The following is a 22,002-nucleotide window of genomic DNA, read 5'->3' on the forward strand; positions in this document are numbered from 1 at the left end:
CACACTTCTCCCACTGCTTGGAATGCCCCACTCCCCATGCCTTCACCACTAATCTCCTGGACAAGTGTTTATAATGTTTTATAGAACTGCTTGTTTCTATGCCTGTTAGGGCTCAAGAAGTATGTTAATGAGTAAATTAGGGGCGCCTGGATGGCTCAGTTGGTTAAGCGTCTGCCTTCAGCTCAGGTCATGATCCCAGGGTCCTGGGATCGCCCGGTGTCGGGCTCCCTGCTCAGTGGGCAGCCTGCTTCTCCCTCTGCCTCTGCCTGCCATTCCCCCTGCTTGTGCTCTCTCTCTCTCCCTCTGTCAAATAAATAAATAAAATCTTAAAAAAAAAAATAATGAGTAAATTAAACTTCCAAATATTTTATACATACTTTCCCCCTTCTTGGTATAATTATTTTGTTTTTGAACTTAAGTATTTACATTTCTTTCTATTGAATCCAAATGGACACACTTAAAAGAATTTTATTGTTTTAAGCCTATCTGAATATAGTTACATATAAGTTGTTTCACTTGTAACCACAGAGTTCAAGTAGAAAGTTTCTGCAGGCAAGCATTTTAGGAGTACTTGGCTACATACCCATCTCAGGTAATTTCATCTATGTTTCAACTTCAACTTATCACCAATAATAAACCAATGACTTCCGATGCTGTATCTCTAGTCCAGATCAGTATTGCATCTCTGAGATTCTGTTTCATCTCCACTACCTAATACATTGCTTCACGCAAATGCCTCAAAGGCACCTTGTGTGGATTATGTCAAAAAGTATAATTTATGATTTTTGCCTGGTTGGTTCCCCAGTAACACAAACCAAAAATCCTGGAGAAACTATTCACATCTTCCTTCTACCAGATAACTAAGGATAACTGGTCAATAAGATCTCCTAATTCATGGGATGCCTGGGTGGCTCAGTTGGTTAAGCATCTGCCTTAGGCTCAAGTCATGATCCCTGGCTCCTGGGTTGGAGCCCCGTGTTGGGCTCCCTGCTCAGTGGGGAGTCTGCTTGTCCCTGTTCCTCTCCCCCTTCCCCAACTTGTGCACATGCTCTCTCTTTCTCAAATAAATAAGATCTTTAAAAAAAAAAAAATCTCCTGAATCATAAATAGATCTTGAGTTTCCCTCCTTCTCATTCTACCTCATTCCCACTCTTTGACCTGGTTGAGGCTCCTAGCTGGTCTCCTTCCCTTCATTCTTGCCCCATTCCAATTCACCTACCATATCATCTGGATTTTTTTTTTCTAAAGGTACACCTAATGTGCCAATCCCCTGAAAATAAATAAACTTCCCACTGAGGGCTAATTTTCATTATCTAAAATTATACAATGAGGCAATATACTCATTGCTAAAAATAAATGAATATCTTCTTATTGTATTCATTACATTTGATTCTAAGATCTCAGGTTGTCTCCTGAACTTAAAGATACATTAATAAATATCTCCCCTAAAATTAGCTAATGAAAAATAAACATAGAAAGTATTCATAAGTTCCACTGAGTGTTAGGGAGTAACTATGAGCCTACATTACATAAATCTACATGAGAAAAACAATTATCATGAAGAAAACACCATGTACCCATAGAAGGCATTATAGAGAAGCATAAAATAAAATCCAAAATGCCCTTCAAAATTATGTTAAATACTTATTTCATTTCATCTTATTTTCACAAAGGAGATAAAAGGCATGGCTTTTTCCAAAAGGGTATTTATTTATTTATTTATTTATTCATTCTTCATTAAGCTCCATGCCCAAAGTGGGGCTTGAATTCATGATTCTGAGATTAAAAGTCACATATTCTATTGACTGAGTCAGCCAGGCACCCCCAACAGGTAACTTCCTAAAAAAAAAGAAATTTCTGGGGTGGTGGCTCGGTGGGTTGGCTCAGTTGGTTGGGCCCCTGCCTTTGGCTCAGGTCATGATCCCAGGGTCCTGCGATGGATCCCCATGCCAGACTCCCTGCTCAGCGTTTCTGCCTCTATTGCTCCCCCTGGTTGTGCTTTCTCACTCTCTCTGTCAAATAAATAAAATCTTTAAAAAAAAAAAAAGAAATTTTTTAGGTAGCTTTATCTGTTCTGAGTGTGTAGAACTACATTTCTCTTACAGAATTCAATAAAGTATAAATAAATTAATCCAACCATTTTACAACATTTGGTATGGACATAACTTTCCTTAATCAATAAAAATGCAGGAAAATGGATAATTTTCTAAAATGTATCAGGCTTTTATTTTTATCATAAAGAAAAATGGAAGTTTATAACTGTACAATTACATATGTACCTCCAAAACGCACTTAAAAAATTATAAGATGTATGGTAATATTGTTGTTAGACTAAGATGTACCCTGGGACTTTTTAAAAACACTTTCTTCTTCAATATTAAAAATACCTGTATGTAAATATGTAACTAAAAAGGCTGATAACTTATTTTCTTTAGTGAATTTAAAATAGTTTAGTATCCCTAAGGCAGTCTTATTTTGTATAGCTAAATGTAAACTGAACAATAATTAGATTCACCATTTCCATGGCTTCGTAAGCAGAGTCACCAGTATTGGAACACCTAGGTGGCTCAGTCCATTAAGCTACTGACTTGATTTCCGCTGGCTTGGGTCACGACCTCAGGGTCATGGGGCTCTGTGGGGAGTCTGCTTGTCCCTCTCCCTCCCCCTCTGCCCCTAGTCCTGCTCTCACTCACAATCTCTCTCTAAAATAAAATCTTAGGAAGAAAAAAAAAGAAAGAAACACCAGGATCTAGGAGTGTCTAGGAGTCCTAGTCAAATCCTTTGTTCTTTGCCAGAAAGGAGCCCATCATGGTGTTAAAATTTCAAAGCTGTTGCTTTTTATAAAGTGATTATAGAAAAAAGAACTGTAGATTTAACAGAAGCCTTCTAGGTATGTTGGATTTTTGTTTGCAGAATTTTGGAAATTATGCTGGAGTTTGTTTTCGTTTCCTTTTGATTTAATGAATGTGTGTGTATAAATAGAGTTCTATTTTGAAAGCAGTTGATAAAGACATAGAGGGTATTTATGGTAACAGAAGAATAAGAACTTTACTGCTGGGCGATCCCATGGTTGTTCTGCCAAGTAGCTATAAACATGAATGGAATGATGATTTAAGTACAGACCTGCACTTCTGTAGGATAGAGGACTAAATAAGTTGATGTCAGGGATTTTTAAATCATTATCTGCTAACCTCAACATGCACTTTATAGAGTTTTTGCTTATTTAGGTTTTATTCATCAGTCTTTGTTTTTCAAAACCTGCAGTCTCCACAGTAGTTTAAACTGTTTAGTTAAGGATGAAGTCATCACACTTATTTTAGAATGTTTAATTTCAAGAATTATAAAGTGTTTACAGAATACTGGATTAAATTTGTTTTTAAATATTGTATATATATGTATATAATACATACAAATATGCACATTATCTGTACATATATGTAAACAAATATAAATATTGATTTGCTATTATGTTGATAGTTCAGAACTTAACATATCAAAGAACAATATTAGGAATATATACAGTTGCTAATGCAATATCCATTTCTGCTTACCTCTCTATAATTTTTCTTAAAAATCTAATTTGAAAAAAAAATCTAATTTGAGAGGAGGAGCTCATTTGAGTTTCTGCTATCCAAATTTGCCTTAATTATAGGCCATAAAAAGTTATCAATTATTTAATTTATTCATTCCAAATATTTTATCCAGCAGTCTATTGGAGTGGGTCAAAAGAGTCCATGAGTTTGACTGAATTTATGAGAGGAAAAAGAAAGTAATTACCAGAAACCTATCCTTCCAATGTCACATAATTCCTTTATATCCTTTGTTTCCTTTGAAACACACAAACTCAACTACCATCTACCTCTCCTCCATCTAAGCCATTAATGTTTATGAAGGTCAGAATGGAAATATTATATATCATCTAGCTCTTATAATGCTACTAGATCTCATAATGCTTTGCTCTCGTTTTATAAATGGCAGGAAGTAATTAATTACAAATGTCAATATCATATGATTACAGTGGAAAATTGTCTTGAATCTGTGTTTTTTAAATGATTTTTAAATTAGGGCTAAGAGGGCGCCTGGGTGGCTCAGTTGGTTAAGCGACTGCCTTCGGCTCAGGTCATGATCCTGGAGTCCCAGGATCGAGTCCCGCATCGGGCTCCCTGCTCAGCAGGGAGGCTGCTTCTCCCTCTGACCCTCCCCCCTCTCATGCTCTCTCTCTATCTCATTCTCTCTCTCAAATAAATAAATAAAATCTTTAAAAATAAATAAATAAATAAATAAATAAATTAGGGCTAAGAGTTCCACTAAGCACCAAAGTTAATTTCATATTACTTTTTGGCTAGAATTTAAAGCAAATACACTCAAAAATGTAGATTAATATTTTGACCACTTAAATATCTATACACACTCTTGTACTAGTGGAAGAGATTTAATTATTTACCAAAAACACCCACGTGCCTAATTTTTTAGCATGTCATTTTGTTTTTATTACTTTCAACTTTCATCACCTACTTGAATACTAAGTAACTTAGAAGATAAAATCTTGGATATTAATTCACTTGATTATTATTTCGTTCTTCTAGGTATCCAAAATCTAGATTTGTCAATCTATATACATTTATTGAGCACCTATTTCAATGAAGAGATAAACTCATAAATCATTAAAAGATCTTCCTCCACATATTAGTCTATACTGTTCATCACTAAGTGAGTACTTCCTAGGTAACATAAGGATGAGTGACTACCTACATGTAAGGTCTTTCAACTTCTCTTCTCTAGCTTCAAAATATTCTTTCATGCACAATTTTCCATCTTCTGTGCTCTCAGAAAAGAATGGAATGTATCCAAAGCAAATCAGTAGACCTCAGGTTCCTACTCCAACTTATTATTTTGTATAAAACTTACTTCATCTATCATTTTTTTTAGTCCCCTCTACCTACTTTCTGTAAAGGATGCAAATTTTTTTCCATCATTGGTCAATCTTCTCTGCCCCATCAGACCACTTCTAGGGTAGTGACCCTACCCCAGTCAATCAACATTCTTCATTTAACACTTTTACTCCCAATTGTACACCATTGAAATTGGTTTCTTACAAGTGAATAGCAAGTGATTTCCTAAACTGTAAATTCAATAGCCTCTTCTCAAGCTCCTTAATAAACTTGTAGTTCCAACCCTTTCAGCCTTTCAGATAACACATTTCTTCCTTAGAATTTCTAACATCCTATTTTTTTCTCACAAATATTAAATCAACCCATCTATATTTTTTGGAAAGCCCACATTCTTTTCTTTCTATACTTTCTAATTCATCAATCTCACCTCATTAGATATTAGCATTATTTTCTTCAGATGGAGTTAAGGAGATTTTTTTTTTTAATAAACCCAGCGGAAAAGGTGAGTTTGTAAAGATTTCTTGCTCTAAATTTAGGATTAAAAGTAGTCTAAGAAATGTTATCTTCAAAATCCTATGTCTAGGGTGCCTGGGTGGCTCAGTCGTTAAGCGTCTGCCTTCAGCTCAGGTCATAGTCCCAGGGTCCTGGGATCAAGCCCCACATCAGGCTCTCTGTTCAGTGGGAAGCCTGCTTCTCCCTCTCCCACTCCCCTGCTTGTGTTCCCTCTCTCTCTGTGTCTCTCTCTGTCAAATAAATAAATAAAATCTTAAAAAAAAAAAAAAAAACCTATGTCTTAAAAAGTGAGAAAGAAGTTGATATGCTAAATAAGAGTTCCCCAAAAACATAACCTTGAGTACACTTGTTGATATAGTAAATGCCGAAAACATAAACCGAAGGTAAGTGATGGATATGATAGCCATTCCAAAGTCTTTCTACCCTTCTTTTCTATGTCTCTGTCTTCTCTGATTACTCTGTCTTTCTTCCAACAACCACAGTATAAGCATCTCCATCAAACGAGCCTTAGCTTCTCCCTTGGTTATTATCCCATACTTAATAGACTTGCATGCTTCCTCCACAATCTGTGAAAATGACCTCCACATCTTAAATCTCTCTTCCCTGCATGTTCCAGATACTCATTTTTAGTTGTCCACATGTCATGTCTACCTATCTATCCATAAGCACCTCAAATTCATTATTTCCAAATCCATTTCCATTATTCTGTCTATCCTGACCCCAATCTGATTTTTTCTTGATATAATTTTTCTTAGTTTCACTGCCATGTTCCCAGTCATATGAATTTAGAAAATGTTGAAGTGATATTTGCCTTTGCCTTTTCCTCAACTTTCTCAACAAATCAAGTGATGATTTCTTTAGTTTCTACCTTTATATTTCATCTTGTGTCAACTCTGTCTATTCCATTCACCCAGCCAAAAACTCACTCCCAGTTTTCCTTTCTGTAATTGTGTCTTAATTTAGCACATGGCTCTCAGTATGATGTCTCTCTGACCTGTGCTGCACAGATGTTCGGAACTAATACTAAAACTTAATTACAATTATAGAACTCTCATGTTCAACATCCTCCATCAAATTCCCATTATATGTTGCTATACAAGGCCCTCACAATACTGTGCCAAATTTTCCCAACCAATATTTTTCCAGATGCCCCCCAAAATTCTGCCCAAACTTAAATATTTATTATTCTTCCAATTTTATATGCACATGACTTCTTTTATGCCTTTGTTAATTCTATAAATCCCTAGTGTCTTATCTTTTCATCTTTCCTTATTGAAATCACTGATTCAAGGACTCTGCTCTGCTTAAATCAGTCAAGTATTTTCATCCTATGATATGACATCTCTCTACCCCCATGGGACATGATTTGCACCTCACTGGAAGTACCTATTGTTCTGTTTTGTATTATTATTATCTGCATAATTTTCTCTTGCTTATCCCCCTTTCTAGATGGAAACTCATTGAGAAAAGAACAATGCACAGTATGGGGCTCTTCATCAAATACAGACTCAATAAATATTTGTTAAATTGTGTTAGCCAGACAAAGTCTCACCAAAGATTAAATAATCCATTAAAATAATTCCTAACAGATATGTTTTTGCTCCCTCAATGTTTTTTGTACAGATCAGGAAAAGAGTTTAAGAACAATTAAAAGCAAGATCATTCCATTTGCTTGCCTCACATAAGCATGTATATCATAGGTAAGTTAACCTACAGGAATTAATGAAATATTTTTAAGCCACCAAGGAAAACATTACTATACAACTACAGATTTTTATCACATACCACAGAGGCCCAAAATAATTAAAGAAGTTTAAGAAGGACTTGCTTTACCCCAGAGTATAAATTATAAATAGAGGAATACTGGGTTAATGCTAGTAATGTGTTCTGTCAGCTAAAAACTTCTAATTAAAATAACTTACCTTATAACTGAGATAACCAAGTAGTATTGTTTCAAATAAACTTATCAATGCCACTGAAACCTGAAAAAAAATTGTACCTCAGTGAGAAAACGCAACAGAATTTTAAAAATATATTCATTATTATAAAACTATTAACTTTATGTACATATATGTGTGTATGTATGTATATATTTGTATAATATACAGATATACATATAAGGAGGTATTATGTGGCACTGTAACTTCTCTATACAGGTGGCAGTTTGCTCTACAAGTTAGTTTTATATTTCTAATACTCCTTAATAAATATTTTTTATTATCTCAAATATAAATGTGGGATTAGAATAGTCAGACTGGCTGGAGTTTATATGATATGTAGAGAATAAGTTCTTTTGTGTATGTTCCTAATATGCACAATCACACTTAGCTGCCCCGGCGTAAATACTACCCTCTCCCAACAATAGCTCCACCACCTCTAGAACATCTACCAAAGACAGCAGTTCCTTTCAGAAAATAAAAGAATGTAAGCTTCGAGTTGAGAGATACATTCTCTCTCTCACCTGCCTCAAACAAAATGAAACAGCAACATCCTTAACACTAAACAAAGTAGTCCAGGTCAACACTTCCAGATACTTTGAGATTTTATTTGAATGGACTTCATAAACAATTCCTCTTTCACAGCTGGAAGAGCATGTCCTAGACAAGCTTCTACTTTCTCTACATTTGCTATTATATATACAATTTCTGCTGCTGAACTACCAAAAAGCTATGATTGCAACAGAAAAGGTAATTAGAAAAAATATCCAAATTATTTTGTATTAAGTACTCTCAGCACTTTGGGGTAGGTGAATAGAAGCAAAATAAGCAAGCATAAACAAGAAATGACTCTATAGATAACATATTTGTTTACAGATTTTGAGACTTAAGACAATCTGCATAAGAAAGGCAGATACCCTGGAATTTTAAATTTTAACTCCTGTTGGAATGAAAACTTTGATTCAAGTGAATATTAAAACAGAAGGACAATAAAGAAGCATATGAATGCATGGCAATATAAGTAAAATGTGTTCAGAAGTACATATGGAAGCCAGGCATTGTTCTGATATAAAATGCACACCTCTTAGATGTTCTCCACAAGTCATTTAAATCATAATCATTCATGCTTTTTCTCTATAAGTAGTGTTAGAGGGTCTCTAGAACATTTGTAGCATGGATTACTCAAAATCCTATTTGAAAATGAACATTATTATTATTGTAAAATATCGTTATCAGATAAAACCAATTTGAATAGATCAAAATGTATTTCAAGGCGATATATGACTATTCTTAAAAATATTAATTTACTTTAAATGTGTATCTCACTGAAAAATAATATAGGAATCGAGCTAGAGATTAAAAGACTGCATTTTTTGTGAACACTTAAATATTTGAAAGGGTATTTGTAATTAACAACATTGCAATGCAAATCAGTATAAAAAAATTAAATGCAACTTGACTTCAAAAAAGTATGAAATATCCAGACATAGTAAGAACTTGATTTCATTGTTATGACTACAATGCATACATAATTAAAATAATCCATTATAACATTTAAAATGTACAGACTTCACAATCCTCATGACTTTAAAAAACAAACCAAACACTTGATTTTAAAGTATTTTAAAGGCTGTTTATAAACAGTCAGTTTTAGAGTCTTTCCATTACTTCCATGATTCAACTGTCTTCCAAGCAGTAACTTTTGACCTTTTTATCTTAGTGACTGTATTCTTTAAATAACTTTTACTTTTGAAAAATAACAAAATAAAAAGTATCTGTAAGAGAGAGACAGGAGTAGAGATAGGAACGTGTAAAAAGTTTGCTGGGCATAAAATTCAACAGAAAAAAGAGCAAAGAAGAGGTATAGAGGACTCTAGGGAACACCCCAACAATATAATTCAGACATGTTCCCTCTCATATTTTCTTACTCTTTCCTCAGGACTCCTTTTATGCCAGAACATACTTTTTGTTTTATTTACAAAATTATCTGTTTAGGGACCAAGCTCTTGCTCTTGGTAATATGAGCCATTCATTCACTTGTTTAATGCATTTAATAATTATTTATTGAGATTCTACCATGTTCCAGACACTGCAGATATAGTAAAAGAGCAAACATGGTTATGGGCTTTTGATTAATTTTTCAAGGATTACATAAGATGAATACCTAGAGTCATTTGGGGAACTTGTGGTGCCTTAACACACTGGTTTACTCTTTTTTTCTCCACACCCTCAAAAGCTTTCTTAAGTCTAATCCTGATCAGAAGGAAATTCTCAAAAAGTAGAATGCAGGGCTCAGGCAAACATGAAGATAGGGGGAAAAAAACAGTTGTCTAAGACATGCATCAAGATTAATAAGCAATAAAACAAACTCATTTTTAATATCAACAGTTTTCTCTCCAATAGTATTCATCTATGAAATAAGAATAAATCCAGAAATAGAGGGGTAAAACAAAATTGTACATAACCTGTAAGCCCCATAAAGGTAGACTTCTGTTCACCCAAAAGATATGAGACCTATAAAAAAAAATATTAGTTTTTAAAAACATGAAAAAAGCATTCATTTTAAAATTTCAACTGAAGTTGGAAATATTTAAATAATGCTGCATTAAAAGGCAATAAAATATCAAAATTGAAATTAGAAAAGCTTTATATTGTTTCAGTTTTCTTTTTGATAATATCCACTTCTATTCCAGGAATAGAAAATGGTTTATTTCTAAACCTTTTCTAATTTTGTTTTTATTCTCATGTTAATAAGGAAAGAACAGATAATGGGCCCTTATCTAAAGAGTGATTATGGCAAGATAGAAAAACTTCAAACCATTTACATGTCAATTCTCCACTGAAAAGTCACTTAAAGGTCTTCCATAAACTCAAAGATTTCATTATTTTTAACACTGCTAATATTTTGGCAATACAAAGTCAACAGTATAAATAGAATAAAGTGCGTAACTCATGGAGCACATTAGTATTTCAGATTCAGGTTTGTGTAAAACATTATACTACCAAGAAAATCCGTACTAAGGTTAGCATAAAACATTATGCAGAACAGAGTGACTGTCCTTAAATATCTCCTAAAAATCATATCATCCCTGATGTTAAAAATTATTTCTACTCTGCAAAAAAACACCATACACTTCTAATGTAGCCACTAGCTATAATTTTTTTTTTAAGTACGCTCCACGCCCAACATAAGGTTGAACCTACTACCCCAAGATTAAGTCACATGCTCTCCTGACTGAGCCAGCCAGGTGCCCCCACTAGTTATAATTTTTAATTCTTTATACCCTACCATTGTCTACATTATTTTGCATACAGCTGATTCAAATGAGAGATCATTCACGGCAATATAATTTACTCATGAAACAATGAGAATAGTTACATTATGCTGCCCAAAAATTGCAAATAAAAAAAATAACAGGACAGAACAAAGCCTAGTCGCTCTTTATAGTTATGAAGTATTAGAGGAGTCCCATAAAATATCAAGTGTATTTTTAAATCTTTAAGTTATTTCTTTTTGGTAATATGTTAATAATAAAGAGCAATAAACTTTCTAAAATTCTAGTTTTAAAAAAATCATAAACTTTAAAATAATATTCAAAGAAACTACCTACTATCTTAAACTGAAGTACTGTATAATTCCAGAATGTCACATCTACCTGGACAACTGATCTCTTCAATTGCTCCAAACCAAACCTATGACCTTTCTCTCAAAAACTGGTCCTCTCCATTTTGCACCTCTCACCAAATGGCACCAAATTCCACCGTGTCTGGTTACCCAAAAACTTAGGCATCATCGTAGATTCTTTCCTCTCCTGTATTTGCAAATATTTAATACATTAGTCATCAAACCTTTTCAATTCTTCCCACCAAATATCTGTAGAATGCATCTACCTCTCTTCATCTCTACTACCACAACCACCTCAACTAAACTACCATTTTTTGCAAATGGGATCCTTGCAAAAGCCTACCAACTAGGAACCTAAACTTCTTTTTGCCTTCTACATTTTTCCTCCAAATTACAACTACACAGATGCTTTCTAAATGTGATTTAGATCACATCACCCCACTGTGTATTGGCACTACACTTCTGTTAGAATAAAGACCAAAAACTCTTAAATGGCATTATTAAACTTACTCAATTGTGACATGATCCTTCCTATCTCTGCCTTTTCTACATGATCTCTTCCCTTATTGTAGAGCTCTCAGCTCAGCTCTCAGGGAAACCTTCCTTGAAGCAGCCACTTGATCAATGTAGTCAACTAATCTCTTAGGCAATGTCACTCACCACACCTCTTCTGCCATCTATGTTGGTTGTAACTTTACATTTATTTGCATATGTATTTCTTTAATAGTTATCTTCTCATTAAACTGCAAGTTTCCCTAAGATGAAACAGTATGTCTATTTTACTCACCATTATAGTCCCAATGTCTTTATGAGTACACACCTATAGTGAGTTAGGCATTCAATATAGACAAATGGATGGTGCCATAAAGGCAAAAATATGGCCGATGAGTTCAGCAACGCTGTCCTTTCCAAAACACATCTCTTATATTCTCAGCAACAAGATAGGTAAGAATGAAGAGGGATATGGACATTTTTCATAGATAAAGGTGATGTGCTATAAAAACTACTAAATAATTAAGTAAATAGCAATCTCTGAAAAATTATAAAATAAATTGTGAATCAGAAGTTTAAGAGCATTTTTTCAAAGAGAAATTAATACTCAATATAGAGGTACTAAAGCTACTTATCAAACAAATAGCATTTTCTTTGGACTGGGATGTTATTTTATTTTGATAGGTCTTAAAATACTACAGGTATTTAAATTTAAATAAGACTTTGAAGAAAAGCCTTTTCTTAGACAAGGCCATGTCATGTGAAATAGGCTTCATAATCCTTAAAAAACATTTCTGCATGGGGCACCTGGGTGGCTCAGTCATTAAGCATCTGCCTTAGGCTCAGGTCATGATCCCAGGGTCCTGGGATTGAGCCCCACGTCTGGCTCCCTGCTCAGAGGGAAGCCTGCTTCTCCCTCTCCCACTCCCCCCGCTTGTGTTCCCTCTCTCGCTGTGTCTCTCTCTGTCAAATAAATTAAAAAAAAATCTTTAAAAAAACATTTCTGCAAAACTCTAATATATAAATTGCATGTGTGAAGTGAGGTCTCCAACAGAAAGTCATCTTTTCCACCAAATTGGATAAATATATAGAAGAATAATGTATCAATTCTAGTAAAAAGCTAGTGCCCCAACTCTTCTTCATAAAATGAACATATCATGAAAAAAGAATGTAGGATATGATCTGCACATTTCTAGATCATCCCCAAAACAAAGAAGAGAGAAAACAAACTGGCAACCAGACCATAATTCCAAATGCAGCTTCAAGCCCACTGACAAAAATGCATTACAAGGAAAGAATATCTATACAGGAATATTTACTGTAGCAGGAAAGGAAGTGGAAGAGAATTAAAGTAGCCTCATGATCAACAATAGAAAAAAACATGAAAATGATAAAAAAAAGTCATCGAAAAGATGATGCTGAGAATATTGACTTAACTACATCAGTATGAGCATGTTATGTATACGTATTTACACAGAGAGAATTTACAAAAGATTGGTCATCAAAGTACTGTAGGTACTTATTTCCAGATGTTGATATTTTAGGCAATTTTTACTTCCTTTCCTTGCCATAGGTATTTATATAGTAATAATCACGAACTAACTATAAAATCCTGGAAAATAAAATAAGTTTCACTTTTGTTCATTATAAAAATAAAACAACAAAAGCAAACATAAAAACAAAATGTATGGGATTTGGTTTTTCAGACTGAACTAGGTTTATAGATAAAATCCACTCTTGACGCATCATTATGAAAACTGGAAGAACCATATCAAACCATGGAAGTTATGGCAAAAATTAAATATAGAAAGTCGGTGACCTGTAGCCTCAGCCACTTTTCACAGCATGCTTATTTATGGCTTCTCCAAAAGGTAAGAACATAGCTGCTAAAAAATGTCAGAGAAGCTTTAGCAGCTGAGGCAGAAGTCCAGGGGTGAATATGTTAACCAGAAGAATAAAGCATTTGCTAAATACATGAAAGTCATGGGGTAAATATGTGGGGCATAATTTATATGAAAGGACCTTTGACTCACAAACTCAAGATGAACACTGCTAGTTCTCCAAGAAAACAATTGCAGCTCGTATTGTATTAACAAAAGTATAATACCCCAAACCAGGGTGGAAATGATAAAACTCTCCTAACCATAACAAATACTGAGAACTGAGTACTAGGTATGGTACTAGGCCCACATCTCAAAGACATATAAAATTTAGTGTGTGTCCAAAACCAAGGAGACCACAATACTGATGCATAGTAGAGTCTTGACAATATATTAGGAAGATTTTTCAATAACTGATTCCTTTCAAAACACTAGATATACTTCGTACCAGGTTAGACAGCCAGCTGTGAGGAGTATTGCAGGGACGACTAAATCCTACTCTCTAAGAGACTGGACTTTAAGAGTCTTTCCATCCCATGTGCACTGGCTGAAGCTTTCTATCAACACTCCTCTCCCCTCTCCATGGTATAGAGTTGAGTGCAGAAAGGCACTCTTCAGTTAAAGGCTACATTTCTCAGCCTTTGTGTGAAATTATGGTGATATGACTGATTCTCACATGAGATCTGAGAATAAAATGCAAGTAAAAGTGATGCTTGTCATTTGTTGCCAATAATTTCAAGTATATATATACCTTCTCCATGCTCTGTTTACCTTTCCCAAAGCTGTTTGCAGAGGATGTTTAGGTCTTAGACAGCACGTAGACACAAAATAGAAGTGGTTTTCATACATAATAGTGTACTTACCATGTTATAGAGTGTGTGCATGCATGTATGTGTGAGTCACCCAAACACAGAAGAGATCTACAGTAAGAACACACCAGCATTAGACTCCAGTAAACAAAAAAATTCTTTTGAATTTTTGATATTATATGTTAGAGCACTTGGTGTTACTTTAATCTATACTGTAGCCAATATACATGAGAAAAGAAAAGGTCTACATTATAACATTCCTTCCAATTCGTCATCAAATATTAAAAAGATATTGTGGGGGTGCCTGTGTGGCTCAGTCAGTTAAGTGTCTGACTTGCATTCAGGTCATAATCTCAGGATCCCAGGGTCAGTGGAACCCCAGGTCCACTGGGCTCTATGCTCAGCAGGGATTCTGTTTCTCCCTCTCCCTCTGCCCCTCCCCTCACTTGTATGCACGTGCTCTCTCTCTCTTTCTCAAATAAATAAATAAATAAAATCTTTAAAAATATATACATAAATAAAAGATTTCTTCTTTTGATATCTATTACCCTAAAGAAGAAATAATCTTTAAAATGTGAACGTCACCTGAACATTTGTTGCTCTATTAGGCACTGATTTTCAATGTAAATCCAAATACCATACAATATAAGCACATTCATGTGCTTCTTACCTTGTCCCTATCACTTGATGTTAAAAACTAATAATCACTTCCACAGTTTTTAAAGTGCAAGGAGATACATTCATTTTGACACACAGTGAAGAACTGTAAGCACCAGCAGGCAATGAGTCAATGCTGATGGCTCACCTCTCAGTGAAATTCATAAGCAACATGCCAGAGGTATGTTTCCTTTGCTAATGCCTTTAAATCATTTACTACAAACCGTGTACATGTATTTACACAGAGAGAATTTACAAAAGATTGGTCATCAAAGTACTGTAGGTACTTATTTCCAGATGTTGATATTTTAGGCAATTTTTACTTCCTTTCCTTGTCATAGGTATTTATACAGTAATATATAGTAATAATCACAAGCCAAGCGTTTGTCATTTGTGCAATTTTATATATTAACAATAATATTTTTTTTCATATCCTCAGTTTGTCCATACTTGCAACATTTTCCTATCAGTTTTGACTCTAAAGGGACTTAAAAATAAAGCAAAGCAGCACAAACTATCCACAGCTTTATTATGTCAGAAGCTCTAATTAAATAAATCTCTTTGCTGAATTAGCCTCATTATTTTAAAGTAGAGCCTGTGCCCATAAAGGCCACTTCTGTTTTTCATTAACCAATACTGCATTGACTATGGGAACTGAACAGAACATTGTATTCAAAATGGAGCCACAAGTTATGTTGTTATGTTTTTTAATTGCAGTAATCTGGTTTTTAAATTTATATCCTCTATAATTATGGCTAAGTATTCTCAGTAATATGACATAGAAGTTAATTGTAGGAAACTTTGTTCCTCTTAATGTTTTTCAAATAATACAATTTTACTCTGCCATCATCCCCCAATGCCCCTTCACCCTTAGAGAAATTCTATCATGTCTCATTTTATGATTTTCAGGTCTCTCTAATGTACATTTTATTTATAAATCACCAAGTTTTAATAACTGTTCTGGTATGTGCTTAGAAAGAAGTGCAGCATGAACTGTTTTTAATAATACATAGACAGAAAAATGTAATAAATGTAATATGCACTAGCATCTCTAGCCAGTGGTCTTCAATCATCTTGATTGTGCAACACCATCAATAAAACTGTTGAACATAATTTCATTAACTCAACAACATTCACTGACCCACGAAGTCCTACACTAAGTATGAGAGCTACAGAGGCAAATGGAACATGGTCCTTGCCTTCCATAAGCATATAGAGAGAACAGAGAAGTAAATAGTAAAATAAAGGGCAATGAGTTAAGTGTTGGAACAGAAGTATGCAGGGGAGGTTCAGAGAATCCCCAGAGGCCACTCCAAACTCAGAAATTAGGCTATAACCATGATGTCAAGTAAGAATTTCAGATAAGGTATTATACAAGAAATTGCTACCTTGAAGGTCCGGAAGTCCTGAGGCAAGTTAAAAAGGAGTAGGGAGTGAGGAACAAGAATGGAAAACAGAGATCAAGAAGACAGAGCAGAATATCCCAAGGCCCAGAGACAATGGAGAGCAGAATATGTATAAGTGGCTTCAGGTAGGTCAGAATGGCTGGATGGCAGGTTGGTGAGGTAAAATAAGCACAGGTCAGATTATAAAGGACCTTCATTTATTCAGCTATTCACTCGCTCATTTAATAAATAAGTACTGAGCATCGAATTTGTGCCAGCTTCTGAGAATTCAGATAACAAGCTGTGCCCTCATGGGATAGCCACTGCAATCCCCATGGAATATACAGAAAACATAACAAACAAGTAAACTATGTACAATATACAAAAGAGATAAAAGCAATGGAGAAAAGTTAAAAGGGAAAAGAAAAAAGAAAAAAGTGTTTGAAGGAGTCTTGTGAGGAGAATACAATTTTAAACAGGATATTTAGGTAAAGCTTCACTGAAAATACAATTTTGAGTAAGATCTGAGGAAGTGTGCCTTATGTTATCTGATGGAAGAGAATTCCAGACAGAGGGAACAGCAGGTATGAAGGCCCTGAGCCAGGATTGTGGCTGGTATATTCCAGAAACAGAGAAGAGGCCAATGTGGCTGGAGCAAAATGGGTGGTGGATGAAGAGGAGGAGGTGAAGTTACAGAGAAACAGGAATTCTCACAGCCATGGTAAGCAGTACAGCATTTCAAGCACAGCTGTGTAAAGATCTGACTTAGACTTTAAAGGAATACTGGCTGCTATATTAAGAATAAACCAAAGGGGAGCAAAGGCAGAATTAGCAGGACTAATTAGAATGGCTACTGCAGTACCCAGGTGACAGAAGGTGGCTTGTGCCAGGATGGCAGCACTGAGAAGTGGTTGTATGCTGGATATATTTTCAAAGTAGAAATGACAGAATTTTCTAAGGGGTTTGCATATGCTGCAGAGTGTGAGACCAAAAGAGAAGTTAAGAATAACTCTGAAGCATTTGGCCTGAGCAACTGTTAGGTTGGAATTTGGTTCAGCTGAAATGTGGAAAGCTGAGAGTAGAGCAGGGTTGGGGGAAGGACAGAGTTGTCACATGTTGAGATGTGGAAGAAGCAGACCGGAACATGGCAAGTTTGAAATGCCTATTAAACATCCAAGTAGAAAGGATGAATATGCAGTTCAAATGGGGGAAATGGGAAGGTGCTGGCTTCCTGTAGTCAGTGATTTAAACAGGGATGAAAGGCATAAAAAGATTAGAGCTGGGGTGCCTGGGTGGCTTACTTGGTTAAGCAGCTGACTCTTGGTTTTGGCTTAGGTCATGATCTCGGGGTCCTGGGATCCCCACATCTGGCTCCGCACTCAGCAAGGAGTCTGCTGGAGATTCTCTCTCTCCCTCTCCCTCTGCCCCTCCTGCTGCTTGTGCTCTCTCTCTCTCTCTCTCTCAAATAAGTATATAAATAAATCTTTAAAAAAAAAAAGATAAGTGCTGAAGGCCTCAAAGCAACGGGCAAATATGAAAAAATTTCTGCTTCTCTGTATATAAGGTAGGAATAATAAGATTAAGTGTATACTGAAGGAAATAACATAAATAAAACAACTAGTCCAATGCCAGAAAATAGCAAGAATTTCAAAATATACAACCTTTCACAGGCTGAAAATTCCCTGAGGGTAGTGAGTGTTCTTTTTCTTAGTTATACCTTGACCATAGCAATATAAATACATGCTAAGTATTCAATAAAGATATAGCAAAATAGACATAATTATATTTCATTAAATGAATTAAAATTTTATAAAGAATTATCACATAAATTATTACATGATAAAATTTCACTTGATAATCTTTAACCCTTTAATAAATACAGAATAATTTTCTGTCTAAAAAAAAAAAAAAAAGCTGAGGAGTAACCAATTCATTTAAATGCATATTATACTATCACTCTCCATTTTACTTTGATCTTTTTTATTTCTTAATTTTCTTAGAGCAACTCCACATGCAAAAATAACTACAAAAGTTAGCCATCAAATTTGTCTTGTACTTTGAAAATTATTTTAAATTTAGTAGGCTAGACAGGAACCCAAAATGGTGATGAATTAGAAATTATTACATAGCCAGCTCCCTTACCTACTACTTCCACCAAAGGATAGATCCTAAAAGGGGAAGTGTATAAATGAACAGAAATGCAATTTAATAAAAGCAACATGATAATGAATGTAAAAATAGGTTAAAATAAGTCAGTAAGTCATTTAACTCAAATAAGATAAAGAGCTACACAAGCTAAATCTGAGACTTAAGATAGTCATGCATCCCAATAAATGCTGGAGTGTTTCAAGAGTTACAACTAGATTTTTGTTGTTGTTGTCATTGTTTTGTTTTAGGTTTTGATTTTTGGTTATTTTTAGATTCCACATATCATTTTCTAACTTATTTCACTTAGCATAATGCCCTCAAGGAATCTTTAAAAAAAAAAAAAAAAGGTAACATCCAGTGAAACTGTAAATACTTATAAAGCTGGTATACAAAAGAGTATACCTTTTTGGTGTATATGTAAATCAAGAACAGAAAGGTGTGTGGGTCTTTAGAGAGATTAACCCCATATTAAACAATTACTTAGAGTACTTTGGTTAGCAATAAAAATGATATGGGTTGGTGTCCAGTATTAGCATTAGATAAGTAGATAATAAAAGAAGAAATGTTTATTTTTTTACTAGAGTGTTATTTTTTTAAGCATATTTATTTATTTAAGCAATCTCTATACCCAGCATGGGGCTCAAACTCATGACCCTGAGATCAACAGTTGCATGCTCTTCTGACTTAGCCAGCCAGATACCACAAGAAGAGATGTTTAAAAAAAGAACTTACAAGGATTATGTTCATTTATTAACCGAAAGCCAGATCAATTTAATTGTGACAAACCCCTAAAACATCCTTAAGGAAGTGAATTCCATAGACCATCCTTTAAAATTATAATACAAAGGGAAGGAGTCAAGATGGTGGAGAAGTAGGAGTACCCTGGGCTTTCCTCCTCCCTTGAACACAGCTGTATTGAGGTCAGATCACTTGGAACACCCAGGAAATCCATCTGGGAACTGGGAGAAGTTGGTCACAGTTGGAGACACAACTGGTCACAGTTGGAGGGAGACAGCATGCCAGGTGCCAGGTGCGTGGAAGTGAATTGGGTGAGAGAAAAACTGCAGTGCCACAGAAGGGAAGGAACCCTTTCTGCAGAGAGAGAAAAGGGAGAGAAAGAGAGAGGGATTGAGAGTGCAACCTTGAGTTTGCACAAGACGAAAACTTCTCTGGACCATGGATTGGGAGCGGGGGTACTGAGTGTCACAGTAGAGGAGGGGGGGTAGGTCCCCACAATGCCAGGTCCTTTAAGATTTGGAGTCTTGAATCCCAGCCGTGAACCAAAGATAAAATGCAGGGGAGCTGTAGGACCAGGCACAGACCTCACTACTCTGTGAGGGCTTCCTAAACAGCAGGGAGTGTGGGATCCCCTGTCTGGGATGAGAGAGTGTCATGGAACCATTTTCCCCATCGCCACCAACATGTGGAACTTCAGAGAGCAACACAGTGGCCCCCAGTGGAGGCGGGATATGCTTACACCAAACCCTGCCCCCCTGTGCCTGGCAAGTGCATATTTCCTGGGGTAGGTCTGACTCTGAGCCAGCACAGCAGGTGTCTCCCCCAGAATACCACCCACCACAGGCAGCACCCCACATGCACCAAGTCTACTGATCACTCTGCAGTTTCTGCTGGAAATAGGACCAGGCTTTGTGTTTTTTTTTTTTTCCCCCCTTTGGAATCAGGCTTATAGTTTTTTGTTTGTTTGTTTGTTGATTTTTCATTTCCTTTTCTCTCTCTTTTTTTTTTTTTTGATCAGGCATTGTTTTTCTTTTTTTCTTTTTTCCAGACTTATGTTAACAAGCAAATCAAAGCACATCTATTTAAAGGTCCAATCACTCCCCACTGCAAGCAAGGAGGAACTCTGTAGAGGACTGACCAGTGGGAAAGAGCAGACAAACTGCAATAGCAGAGTGCACATGTACATGCATACACCAGAAACACGTCCTGAAGTGCCAGGCCCTGGAGAGTGTATGACCCCTTTTTAATGTAGCATTACTCTCAGGTGCAAGACACATAACAAGCTTTCAAAACACACAAAAGACAGAAACTTAGACCAAATGACAAGATGGAGGAATTTTCCCCAAAAGAAAGGTCAAGAAGAAATCATAGCCAGGTACTTGCTCAAAACAGATATACGCAATATATCTGAACAAGAATTTAGACCAACAGTCATAAACTACTAGCTGGGCTTGAAAAAAAAGCATAGAGGATACCAGAGAAATCCTTGATGCCCAGATAATAGACCTAAAAACTAGTCAGGCTGAAATAAAAAGTGCTATTAACTGAAATGCAAAACCGACTGGATATAATCACAATGAGGATGGAAGAAGCAGTGGAGAGAATAGGTGATACAGAAGATAAAACTATGGAAAATAATGAAGCTGAAAAGAAGAAGGAAAGAAAACTACTAGATCACGAAGGTAGATTTAGGGAATTCAGAGATTCCATTAAGTAAAATATTATCCATATCACAGGAGCCCCAGAAGAAGAAGAGCAGGAAAAGGGGGCAGAAGATTTACTTGAACAAATTTTACCTGAGAATTTCCCTAATGTGGGGAAGGAAACAGGCATTCAAGTCCAAGACGCACAGAGAACTCTCCTCAAAATAACAAAAACAGGTCAACACTGCGACATATCATAGTGAAACTTGCAAAATACAAAGATAAAGAGAGAATTCTGAAAGCAGCTAGGGACAAAGGTCCTTATCCTACAAGGGAAGACACATAAGGTTAGCAGTAGACCTTGCAGGCCAGAATACTTTATCCAGCAAGGCCGATCATTCAGAATAGAAGGAGAGATAAAGAGTTTCCAAGACAAGGTTTTTGAAAGATGGCGGAGGAGTAGGGGACCCTATTTCAACTGGTCCCCGGAATTGAGCTGGATATCTACAAGACCACTCTGGGCACCCACGAAATCAGCCTGAGATGTAAGAAGATCTGGACCTCTACAAACAGAATATCGCAGGTGGCTGGTTTTGAGGTAGGAAGAAGGGAGCCGTGATTCCACCGGCAGATATTGGAGGACAAACGGCAGCCGGAGGGTGTCTGACCATGGGGATCCTACACCACCAGTGAGTGACAGCCTTGCGCGCTGCAGATGGGGCACAGACTCGTAGACCAGTAGCGGCGGGGAAAGGACTTCAGGGCAGCCCTCCAGGGTGGGAACCCGAGCGGCAGGGTCGCACCCGTGAACTGCAGCCCCCCGGGTCAGAAACCCAGAGCAGCGGGGTCGCGCGTGCGAACTGGGAGTGGCTGGCAGTTTTAGAAGCACAAAGGGCAGAGAGGTGCCCCGACCTGGAGGCAGGACTGGGAACACTGCGGAGGGGCGCACAACGCAGGACGCTGTAGTTTATAGCAGCACGGACAGAAACGGAGACAGTGTGGCCTGGAGAGCTCACTGAAGAATAGACTGCGATCTCTCTGCTCTGAGGCAGAGGGTTGGAAACGGTCTCTTCTGCTCTGACTCGCAGAAGAGACGCAGAAAGCCGCCAGAGAAAGCCACCAGAGAACAAAAGCCCCAAAAACTGATTCCCACTGAGCCCATCCCCCGCCACAGGGCAACTCCGCCCGAACACGGTTGCCTGAGTAACAGCATGGCAGGCCCCTCCCGCAGAAGACAGGCTGGGAAAACAAGAGGCCAGCAACCCTAAGGTCCCAAGAAAACA

General features: G+C 36.4%; 1 protein-coding gene across 7 annotated transcripts in view; it reads right to left on the reverse strand.

Annotated features, from left to right (window-relative positions):
- The window catches only part of KCNT2 (potassium sodium-activated channel subfamily T member 2), a 377,236-nt gene that overhangs the window by 238,103 nt on the left and 117,131 nt on the right, over positions 1–22,002 (reverse strand). For all 7 annotated transcript variants that reach the window (XM_032422169.1, XM_032422163.1, XM_032422167.1 and 4 more), the window contains exons 4-5: positions 9,808–9,856; positions 7,328–7,387 (exon numbers count right to left, since the gene is read on the reverse strand). In XM_032422169.1, coding sequence (XP_032278060.1) covers positions 7,328–7,387; positions 9,808–9,856 — 109 coding nt within the window. The remainder of the gene's footprint in view (positions 1–7,327; positions 7,388–9,807; positions 9,857–22,002) is intronic.

The sequence above is a fragment of the Phoca vitulina genome, unplaced genomic scaffold (assembly GCF_004348235.1).
Source record: "Phoca vitulina isolate PV1807 unplaced genomic scaffold, GSC_HSeal_1.0 scaffold26, whole genome shotgun sequence".
Classification (NCBI taxonomy): Eukaryota; Metazoa; Chordata; class Mammalia; order Carnivora; family Phocidae; genus Phoca; species Phoca vitulina.